At 42.0% G+C, this 12,157-nt stretch overlaps 1 protein-coding gene across 1 annotated transcript in view; it reads right to left on the bottom strand.

Annotated features, from left to right (window-relative positions):
• ALK (ALK receptor tyrosine kinase) overlaps positions 1 to 12,157 on the bottom strand; it is a 104,063-nt gene that overhangs the window by 58,735 nt on the left and 33,171 nt on the right. Inside the window, exons 3-5 of the mRNA XM_063391181.1 lie at positions 11,315 to 11,446; positions 10,249 to 10,349; positions 115 to 284 (exon numbers count right to left, since the gene is read on the bottom strand). Of these exons, the coding sequence (XP_063247251.1) occupies positions 115 to 284; positions 10,249 to 10,349; positions 11,315 to 11,446 (403 nt within the window). The remainder of the gene's footprint in view (positions 1 to 114; positions 285 to 10,248; positions 10,350 to 11,314; positions 11,447 to 12,157) is intronic.

The raw sequence follows: 12,157 nt of genomic DNA, 5'->3' as shown, positions 1-12,157 counted from the left end.
GCACTTCTACCCAAGGGAGCAGCTTCCAGAAGCAGTGCTGGCCACTTTCACTGCCAGGTAGTTAGTGCTGACAGGATTGATCACCACGCAGGAGAATGAGGAGAAGACTCATACCTATCCAGTATCTCTGGGAGAGATAAGATCATCCACTGCCATATTCCCAAACCTTCGCTGTTCTCTGAATGCCACAACATCCAACTCTGCTCCTTTCCTGTCTTGTTCTCGACCAGCACCAGGGATACATTTCCCAGCAAGACACCATGGATGAGCCATGACATTCGTAGCTGGAAGAAATAGAACATACGTGATTAAACATCACAAACATTATGCAGAAGTTAACAAAGCTCTCAGTTCTTCTTTCCTTGCTTTCCAATCACCAAAAAGTTGATTCTCCCAGATTTATACTCATGTCATCCCTTTACGAAACTCCATAGATATGGAAGCCTGTAATATTAGTATATGCAATTAAACATTTAAACTACTGGCCTTTTAAAAATTAATTTATTTGTAAAGTTGGAGCTAAACAGTCTGTTTTACATTTCACATATGTGGCTAATTTTACAGGGATAAGATTATACCTCTATTTTGAGCAGTACGAAGACTACACTCCCCTAAGATGCCACCTAAGAGATTCAAGTTAAGACTAACAACTTGTTCAGTAATAAACTTTTATATTCTAGCAGCAGTAGCAGCAAAATCACAGGGAGAAGACTGCAATAAGCAGGCATCACTAGTAATCACATCCTCATCCCCCAGATACTCTTTTCAAAAATCAGTTTTTACTTTCCATCAAAGTTTCTACAGATTTTTCAATTAAAGTTCAGTAATAATTTTGTGGAGTTTTTATTAATTAAAATACTTCAGGGAACCATTTTTCTAACATTTTTTTGTTATGATAATGTAGTTGAATCCATTTCTATGCATTTAGCCCTGTATGTGAAATTATTTCATGTATTTTTCTCATTTAATGACTTTCTCTCTTTCATTGTATAAAAAGAAAAAAATCCTTCCACATCAGGCTAGTTTCACAATCCATAGTACATGAATATAGTCTTCTTATTTTCTTGCAGAAAAGGAGCTAGCCTTTTGTTGATAAAGAGCATAAGTAAAATACCCACATATATTGTATGCAGGAGCTGGGTTTCATCTCAATAACCAGTACAGGTGGAAATGCTGAAGGAATCAGTTTATTAAAGCTACATTAACCATAGATGTTTTGGACACAAGAATGTGTTCAGCACAGTATCTAGTATCCATACATATTAAATAAAGCACTCTGGTTTTTAGCACTTCAAAGCCACCACCAAAGTCAGGAGGCTCGGAATTAAGTTTGTATTTTACAAAGAAACACCTGATAACATTACTTCCTTGCTTTGATAGCACAGAACATCCATATCCATTTCTCAGCATAAAACAATACTGCTAAATTTTGCTTGCCATGTTTGCTCGTTGCTGTGTCCTGGTGTAAGTTTGTTCTGGCTGTCAGATCAGATGTAGACATCAAAATGACAGAAGTGTTGCTATTATCCCTAGTTTATGATCACAGTTTTGGAGTGGGTGAAACAAAATTCTGGATAGCCATTGTATTAATTATCAGTAATGAACTTGGGTAAACACTATAGTTCAACTGCCTGTCTCCAAAGCTACTGAGAAGTGACTTAATACTGCAAAACTGTGACAGAGACTGAATAATATAGATGGGGCTCTTCCCTCCCTTCAGTCCAAAAATCACTGGACTTGCCTGGAATCCACTGTACTGTATGACCCAAGAATTGATAAATGTACAACCAGATATGCCAGTTTGTGTCTGTGAAACCATTTAGTTGTATTATTTTGGCCATACATCCAAAATTGATGTGTAAGATTTTGAGTGGTTCAGCAAGCCACAGGTGCCCACAGCACTTCTGGGGACAAGCTGGTCAAGTCTGGACACTGGTCAAGTCTAACTTCCTGCTCACTCCCACCCCAGTTCTGGGAAAGGATTAATGGAATCCCATGGCTATTTCCACAGTGTCAGACAGTGGAAACCGCAGCATCAAGTGTGAGGAGTTTCACCTCACAGACACCAGAGAGAAAAAGCAGAGCTGGGCAGGAGGGTTAGGAACTATTTCAGATTCACAACATGACAGCCAAGGAGGCAGCTGAGGAGGGCTGAGTCCATACCCAGCAACCAGAACCAACACTGGTGAGAGAGGCTGCTGACAAACCTTCATGGTATGGACGTGAATGCCTTCAAACTGGGTGTCTGCATGGCTACTCCTAACAGGGGACAACCAAGACAAAAGAATTTGTTGGGTATTCTGTATTTTCAAATGCCTACAAAGTGAGGCATTTTTTAGCATGGATTTAAAGTAAAAATTTATACCTTTCAGACCCAATAAAGTAATTTCCCTTGAGAAAACTGATCAGGACTTAACTATCTGTTTTAGTAAGTTTCGAATGTCAGTGAACATTTAAAACCCTCCTTTTATACCAGGGAAAGCAACACCTCTTGCTGATAGTCCTACATGTCAACTTTTAGGACCCAAGTGCCAACTCCCTGTGCAACACACTACTTGACATTTTTAATACAGGTGAGTTGGAGCAAATTCACTGTGCTGTTTTGGTAGTTTAAAATTTGAGAGGTAAAGCTCCCACTAGACAGAAGCTTTCAGGCCTCTGTCTCTTTTGGAGAGCTGCCAGAAGGTAAGAAGCAACATCTACATGGGCAGAAGTAAGGGAAGAGCAAGCTTTTGATAGCTGTTAACGTAACACTAGAGCAAAAGCTGAAGCAATTGATGAATTGGAATGAATGCCTTTGCACACATGTCAGCTGTTTGAAGGAAAGAAGTAGCTGGCAATAGATGTGGGAGATCAGCTCATTGGCAAAGTGCAATATGCAAACTCTAATGAACTGGCTCTGAGTGAATCGACTGGCACTGTGTCCAAATGGGCATTTTTGGCTGTGATTTCCATCGTTTCTAAGCTTCACAGCAGGGCAGTCCAGGTCTTTTCACACCTGCTGAAGTGAACCAGAGCAGATGATGAGCTGGATATCATAGTAAAGACTTCTGAATGGAGCTGGCATTCATTCTGTAGAATACAGCATCAATGATGGCAGATGGCACGGCATACACAGTGTGCCCTGCAAGCAGAGCAGTGGCACATTTGGAAAAATCTAAATCTGGGCTGTTGGTGGAATACCCTAACATTATGCATCAAACATCTCTCTCTGTGTTAAACCAGTAGCAAAATATTCGGAAGCTAGAAACATCACTGAGAAATTAATTAAGCATAGAAGGTAGGCAGTGGCTCAATGGCACCTTGCTTTCTGGCTTTAGAACCCATCAAGGCTGGTGATCAGCTGTTCATATGCAAAACCACTGACTCAGTAAATAAAATGATCTAAACTGATATGGGGAAAATTAACAGGAGGGAGAGCCCCCGGTAAATACACAGCATATTGAGGCAAAACTCAGGTCAGATGGCTACATGCGCTATACTGCAAACACCATCTGCAAGGAGGCCTTCTGAGAATCCCCTTAGCCTTGGAGCTGGTGGAGTTTCGGAACTGACAAACTCCCGTTTGACTCAATTCATCCCAGAAAGAAAAAAAAAAAAAAAACCTCACACAAATAATCCTTATCAATATCAACCGGGCTTGGCAGGTGAAGAGAAACAAGGAAGGTAGATTTTCCAGCACTAGCTGCATAATTTCAAGACCACTTGAGAACTGAGACTTCAATTTTACTTCCTTATGCAGAAGAAGAAAAATAAAATACCAAGAACCTTCTGGGTGAAGTTTGAACTTGCTGACACCTGTGAATCTACTTTAATGGCTAGAAACATTCCAGCATAAACTATCTCCGAGATGCCTGACCGAGGACCAATGACACACACTTGTAGCAGCATAAATAAAACATTCTGCAGTGACACCCTGGAGAGCTGCTGTTTCTTTTTCTTCTCTTTTTGCATGGCAATGATGCTGACTATTAGCATTATGGTCCTACCTGGCAGGAATAGATACGTGGCCATCTTTAACACAAGTGAAAAAAGAAACTGGAAAAGAAAAACTTCAAGCAGGGCTTGGGGTAAAGTATTTTTAAGAAGACAGAGAAGATTGCCTACAGGCATTTTGGTCCCAAGGAACTGGAGCAGTTGGGTCTCACTGATGGTTCTCTGGCCAGTAACACCTCAGCTCTAGACCACAGGTTTTCATCTTGTGAGACAGCACATTACTTAGTTCTGATGCTCCAAGTCCTTGCTCCTCCCCTCCATGATGCTTGCTCAAAGGAATTTCTCAAAATTTGCCTGACAAGGAACAGTGGATTCTTGAAATGCAGACACTTATTCTCCTGAAAAACATTACTGCTTCCTTGGGTTTTCTTCAGTGGAAGGGAAACAGTAGAAATTGTTTCCAGCAGTGAATGTACTGACCCAGTAAATGCAACTCAGGTATTAAAGAAGCTTGGAAAACATCTCTTTGTTGAGGAGAAACTGAAGCTGCAAGCTGGAATATGATTTGCACAGAATTAGCTGCAGACACCTTTGCCAACTCTCAGTAAGCTTTGTGAACATGAGCTACCTTTGACATGTGAAGTTTATCATACTGATGAGATTTTTTTTCTTACTAGAAATGAGAAATGGTTGTACACAAGAGTACAAGCAAAGACATCTATTACTACTGTTCAGGAAATCAGACTTGGACTCCTATGAATAATAAAGAGGATCAAAAGGTCTTATTCCTGGTTTTTGGCCAGATCTACAACAATGCGTGATCAGACTCTCTTGTAGCCTGCAGACACTTCTGCTTTAGATGAGGACTCAGGTGTGCAAGCAAAAACCTTCTGTGAATGATAGAATTATAATCAACTGATCTGATTTTTTAGCTTTAAAATACCTAGGCAGGCAAGAGAAGCTCCTGTTTTATATGAACAGATTCTCCCACTATTTATTCTCACATTATTTCTTACTTTATTTCAGAAAACAGACAAAGAGAAAAATAAAAGCAACAACAGAAGGCAAAGCATTCAGAATTCTGAGCAGTGTGGAATCACCAGCATTCAAGAGATTTCAGATGCTACAGATCCTCTGATCCAATGACACAGAAGCCAGGTGGGAAAGAAAGCAAGAAAAGACAGGTGACAGTGAATAAACTGTACAGATTTTAAAAACAACAGTTTAAAACAAAAAAGTATGCTAAGAATATTCTGCCAAGTGAAGCACATGAATGGCTGAGCTAGAGGCATATCTATGTTGCATTTTTCATGCTCGTAAATTTTCAGTGTCGATGTTATTACCATGGATGCTTCTAAGTTATTTAAAGCTCAAGGAGAAGAGGAGAAAAGGAGACACACTCTGCAGGTGTAAGCATGGGGCTCAGAATGCACTCAAGGAATGATTTATATTATTGACTTACACGCCTTGAAAAAATGCAACACTTCTGCATAGAAAAAGAGAACTGAATAAATAAATAGAGAGGATGAAAACATCTTTATATCTGTAAACTTGACAGAGAAGGCAAACTTCAACTGTAATATTCTACATCAACATGTTATATTTATTTTCAAGAGAGAGTACATTACATTCAAAAATAATTTCAGGTGATAAAGAAATCTGGCCCAGTTTAGTACTAACTTACATAACATAATGCTGGCTTTCAAACAGCTAGTTGAAATGTCATAATAACATCAGAATTATATTTTCATTATTTTAAACACAGCCAAAACCACAAAGCACATTTACTGTCCCAGGAATCTGTTTTCATTGTTTTCCAGCAAAACTACACCCTCTAAAAAGTTTGACCCAGGGCCTACCAGAAAATGAAATAATCTGGTTCCTAATCACAAAGCAGTCCCTCTTGCAGAGTCACCTTACTCTGTGGAAGTGCACACAATAACATTTAAGGCTAATTTCAAATTCACTCCCACGCAGGCAACAGCAGCTCTGCTGTTACTCTCCTTCTCTATGACAGCCCACACCAAAGCTGCAGGCTTGGCTTTTACTTATCAGGCATGGTACTGAGATTCTGTCACAGATTCCCTTGAGCTGAGCAAAGCACAACCTTTCTAAAAATCATTCTCCAGACTTCTCAGGCTTATGGAGTGACTTCCATGCAGAAGGAGTAGTAACAAGCCACCACAAAATGAAATCTTGCAGGATAGATGCAAGACTACAGCCCAGGCAGGTACAACTGTAGCAGCTTCTTGCCTGTCTTTATGAGAGAAATCCAGGCACTTTGGGAAGAAACAAACATGTTTCTTATGATCTACAGGTACCACAACATCCTTCAAGGCCTGAGGATGCAGGTATCAAGGAACATCCCTAAAAAATGGATGAAAAAGCAAATCAGCACATGGGACTGCACCTCACAGCAATAATGCTGGACTGAGGGAGATGGGATTCCCTTGTTGTCTAGACATGGGGGGTCAGGACCAAGTGCCCAGCTTCCACACAAAGGTGAGTAATCCCTGGGCACCTGCAACACTTCTGTCAGCTCTCTGACTTCTTTGTGAAGTACGTGACCATGATAGCTTGGAAACTGTGCACACATCACCTGTGACAAAGCAATTAGTTTTGCCATGGGTGGCATCTGATATGACAGTACTTCCCTTGGATTTAATTGCAATGTGGTTTCCTAGGTTCCCAAAGACCAGTACAGCTTCTAATGATAAGCATAAGGATTTCTCCTTCAAAATGAGGAAATGCCTATCCATCCCATGCTCCTCTTTGCCCTGTCAGCCTTGTACATGCCACCTAATTTCCACTCAGAGGAGGGGAATCTCAGTGTGACAGAAGGGGCAAATAATGCTGTGCTTACTGCTTGAGCTCTAAAAACTCTGCTTTAAAATCAAGCCACTGTTTCGCTTAATTCTTTGCACTTCACGTGCATTCCTATGCTCAATTACATGTGCTTTGCTTCCAGTGAACTTTTACATGTGAGTTAAAAGGTTTTCACTCTTGATTACTGTGACTGTTTGGTTCCAGAAGCATTTCCTGAGCTTTTTGTTGCATCTCCTCTCGTTGGCTACTTCAGGGTAATGGAGCATCACTTCATGGACTGTGTGAACCACTTCCTGCATTCACACAAGATTTAGTAGAAGTGCCACAGTTTCCCTCTTCCATACAGAGTGGGTTTTAAACACAGACTTAAAGGGGTCAACAAGAAAGGGCTCTACTGAAAGTGCAACATGAAAAACATAACAAAGGCTGTCTGGACTGCAAACAAGAGAGATTCTTTGAAGCCAGGATACTCCAGCCAAGATTTAATAAAACAACAAAAGGAAAAACTAACTGAACCAAGAATAAAGGGCAGCATCACAAACTGACTGCTCTGACCTGCCAAAAGCACTGAAGAACAAAGAAAATGAAAATATAAGGCTTCTCAAAACAAACAGGAGCGAAGTGCAATACAAAGCTGTACACAAAGTGCAAGGCACATTATGGCCAATCCCAAAAGTGTGGGAAAGTACAGGCTGTGTTTATTACAGTATCTCCTGTGTGCATTTTTATCATTTCCCCATCTTTTGATGCACGTGGGGCAGTGCAGAGCAGGTGAGGCTCATGTTTCCTTCCTGAGTGAACAAGGAGCCCCTGCAGGGCATGGAAAGGGCAGGCAGCCCTGCATGCTCCCAGTGACAGTTCAGGCCACAGAGATGGAGTGCCACACTAGTCCTGCACTCAGGGACAGTTCATGTGCCAAGCTCATCCATGCTGTGGTGTCTCCAAGTGCTAACACCAACACCGCTGCATACAGCTGCCCAGAACATCACCAGGGAAGGTCTTTGGACCAGGCTGGTCAGTCACCTCCTTTTGCAGTCTGCCACAGTGTAAGATTGACCAGCCAGGGTCAGAAATGAAATACAAGCTTGAAGCATTAGAAACTCTTTGTGGCTGGCACTCACTGTGGACTGTTTGGCTGTTTCCTTATCGGCTTTGTGTCCTGGTTTCATGGACATCCTGGCCAAACCCCAGAATCCTCCAGCCTGGTAAACAGCACTGTGGCATGTTTCTCATGCTGAGGCTGAAGTAATTTATTTCTATGAACACCTCAGGCTAAAAATTAGGGTGTCAGCTCCTGCTGTGGTGGGTATGATTGGTTTAACATGACTTGATGAAAGAAAACTGGGGGGTAAGGGGAGAAAATAATAACTTGGTTGAACAGCAGGTGCCCCAGAGCTTCTATGTAGCAGGGGAGAAAAGGGGAGTCAAAATTATCAAACTGGGGATGTTTGCTGACCTCCTTGTTGCTCTCAGGACAGTGAGCAGATGTCTAAAGAATCATGAGAGCTGGATCAAATACAAGAGGAAGGGCAGATTTATGGCTGAATCCAATGGTGGAAGAATAAATGAGTCTAATTCACACACACGCTTGCTGAGATCCCTTTGCAACATGAATTTTGAGTATTTTCTGTGGGATTTCAGCTGCCAGAGAATGTGCCCCAGTTGTGACATGCCAGGTAAAGCTGTCAGCAGTGACAGGTAAAAGAAAACTCATCTTCTAGTGCCTGAACTTGAGCCAGTTCAATCAAGAAGCTGTTGAGGGTGAATAAATATAAGACAGCATTGTAGTATTTTTACAACCTCTTTTCTGACTATGATTTCACAATTAGGAAGTTTGTTGGCACCTATTGGAGGAGTAAGTGCATAGGGAGACATATCTCCTTTCTCCTCTTCTGTTGTTGAGAACTGGAATTAAATTATTCTGTGCACAGACAGATTGTTCCAGTAAAATAGAATTTGAAGCCACCAGGGACCCACTGAGAAGAGAAGCTTTTACACTATATGAAAAGGCAAAAGACAAAACCCTTGCCAAAACTCCTTCACTCTTTATTACCAACAGCTGCAGTGCTGGATGCGTCCGGATGCCTTTGAAGTGCCAAGGGGAGTGACGGAGGTGGGATGGCATGTGAGCAGATGAAATACATGGCAGCTTCTCCCCCGATGGCAAGTTTAATTATTTGCAGTGTTGTATACACAAGGAAAAAATACACAGATATTGGGAAATCATTCACTGTGATTCCTGTGTCAGGTGGATTATGAAAAACACTCGCTCTTGCTGGGCCATGGTAGAACAAGGTCTTAAAATATTCAGAACCTGCATACGCCTTTGTCACAGATGGGAGGAAAAACAAGGTAGAATATATTTCAAAGACAGAGAACATGAATCTGTCAAGAGAGCGAAACCAGAGGTGCTTTGCTGTATGAACTGAGATATCCAGCAGAAGTAACCAAAACAAACTTTAAGGCAAAGAAACACCTTCTTCTGTGTAATTTCATTCCAGAGAACTTTCTAACACATCCCTTCTTGTACTTTTAGTATTTTAAGATCACTGGAACAGATTTTTTTTTGTCTGTTCAGTGCTCGACCAACAAACAGCTGCATTTTGTTAGTATCAGTTTTCCTAAAACCCTCTGCTCCAGGATCCAGAAGCTTATTGTGAGATTGCTGAGTGACTGTGAAGATGTGAAATGCTTTAACTCACTAGGCATGGTTCAAAGTCATAAGTCAGAAATAAATCCTATCAGTGATGCTACAATCTGTGAAGCTACAGAATAAGAAGATGCAGACAGGTCATCTTTCTGAAGGTGCACTTTGAGGGTTAAATACAAATGACTCAGAATGACAACCATTAGCAAGGTTGCCTGCCAAGCCTTGATGTACTTGCTTAAGCTGATGTCTTACGACTGTTAATAGCTTTTCTGCTTGAATATGGACCTGGCTCCATTCTGGATGAATTTCTCTCTGCTGTGGCTAACTTCAGCACTGCTATGAACGAGGCCTACACGAGGACTGGTAGGTTTGAAGTGCAGAAGCACGAAGAGCTGCCATCCCAAATCCTAGCGGTGCTAGAGAAAGCATGTACTGCCTTTTCTGAATGGCTCAGGGGCAGTCCTGAAGCCTGTTCTGTCTTGGATGTTGCAAATGCAATGCTTGCTCATGCAGTAAGATTCTTCCTCTCAGTGTTTATATAATGCTGGCTGCCCTACTCTTACAGCATCCACACCTAAGTATGAAGATTGTAATACATCGTGTGATGCAATGAGGACAGGATATGATAGGTTTCTCAAAGCACATTTTGTGGCATTCAAGCAGATAACCATATCCTTCCCCTGCACAGTGGGCATAAATAAGTATATTTTATAGAAAATAAAATCAGAGATAAGTGGTTGCCTTGCTACTGACTTAGTACTTATATTTGAAAACCTCAGTCAAACACACAAAAAAGCTCTGTAAATTCCACAAGGAAAGAGAACATTATGACTTGCCTCACAGGGGGAATTCCTCAAAGGAGCTGGAAACGCTGTGCTGGTCATGACAGTCTTTGTTACTGCTGGTGCCTTGCTGGTGTTAAGAAGGAGTGCAGAACCTGGATGAAAGAGAAGGAGGAAGGTCAAACTGCAGCACTCACCTTTGGGATTCAGGATTTGTGAAACCTGCCCCAAGCCTATGTCAGCTGCCTTCTACATGGTAGAATTCCAGGGAGCAGAAGGCTTTTTCCATTTCTTGGGGATGCAGCTTCACCTACCTAACAAACATACTCAGTAACCACACTTATGGAGTCTACCTTCCCCCCACTGCTACCTTCTGTTGCTCCATGCCTTCAAATTCATCCTCCCTGCAAGGCAAATAATAAAGTGTATTTTTATGAACAAAAAGTAACTTGGAAGAAAAGAATTTATCTTGACCAAAACCAAATAAAAATACAGCTATAACTCTCTGCAATTTGAATAGTTTGCTGTCAACAAGAGGAACAAGGGCAGTAGTGCGTTTTCCCTCAAAAGAGAACTGAAAAAAGAAAACTTCAATTATTTGTATGAAAAGGATTAGAAATGACTGGCATTTAGGTAGGAGAACCAAGCGCATAGTAATTGTACATAAAAGTGTAACTCAAGGGATCATGAAGTAAAGGGAAGAAAAATTAGGATGTGATCAGGGGGAAAAAGCAGCAGTAGAGAAAAAATAGACAAAAAATAAATAGGAAAATCAGAAAGAAAAAAACCAAATCAGTATGGCAGAGGGTCAGGCAGATGAACATTTGGCATGCAGTTTTTTAGAGGGGGTCAAGATCAGTATCTGGTGTCAGTGATGGAGACTGAAGTGCCACCTTGTACCCTCAAGACAAAAAGGGAGGAGGACAGTCTTTTGCTCAAAGCACTCAGTGTGGAAAGATGGCATTTGAGAGTAGAAAGTTGGGATTTTGTTTCACTGGAGGCTGAATATGTAAGTACACAGGAAAACTTGTGTTGTGTTTCCTTCCCTCTCCTCACCATGTGTGTATCATTTTTGCTCTCTGCTGTTTATGCTCTACACTCGCTGTTTACTCTCACACACCTTCTATGGAAGGGAAACTGTTGTGTTCCGGTCTTCCAATCCGCCACGGAGAAGGATGGGGCGCAGAGGGGCCTGGCATCCAGCCACAGTCCCCTGCTTCAAACGAACAGTAAAAGCCAGAGGGAAGCTTTCCTGCAAGAGGGAAAGACACACAGACAGAAGAAGCCAGGTGAGCTGAGGAGGCGGCTCCTGGACTCGCACAGGAGCTGCAGTGACTATTCCAACCCCATTTGCCCAGCGCACGTGGACACTCCCAGTGACTCAGTCCTTTTGTGTGGAACCGTGCACGTGCCTGACCACGGGGAAGGAGGAGCAGAGGGAAACCACCCCCAGACTCTGGCCAAGGGACTCCCTCCACACTCTGACAAACCCGAGTGAGAGGACACATCTCACACCAAGGGGTCTCCTGAATACCTGGGCTCTCAACTCTGCGGCTATCAGCTCACTCAAGGTCACATCTTGGAGAAGACTTTCCTAAGCACTGTTTCTGCAGCCTCACAGAGGGAAGTCTTGGGGAGGGATAAATTCCATACAAGATTCCCTCCTTGCAGAAACCCTGCAGGTTTTTAGTCAGCCCAGCTCAGCAACATGATCTCTCTGTGAGCAGTGATGTGGCCTCAGGTAAAGCACTGAATCCTTTTGGGCCTCAGTCTTTTCACCTGTGATTCTCTTCCAGGAAATGAATGGCTGAAAAGAGGGTAGTTTATTTTAATCCATACTTTCAGGCTTTGAAGCCCGCTGATTCTGTCACTAGCTTAGCATTTCAGTTTCCAGATCCAAACAATAGAACTCCATTAGCTTTTTACCTTGAAATTTGCCAGTTTTAAAGCAACACTCATCTCA

The sequence above is a fragment of the Prinia subflava genome, chromosome 2 (assembly GCF_021018805.1).
Source record: "Prinia subflava isolate CZ2003 ecotype Zambia chromosome 2, Cam_Psub_1.2, whole genome shotgun sequence".
Classification (NCBI taxonomy): Eukaryota; Metazoa; Chordata; class Aves; order Passeriformes; family Cisticolidae; genus Prinia; species Prinia subflava.
The sequence above is the reverse complement of the archived record's forward strand: the minus strand, read 5'-3'. Positions and strand labels throughout refer to the sequence as shown.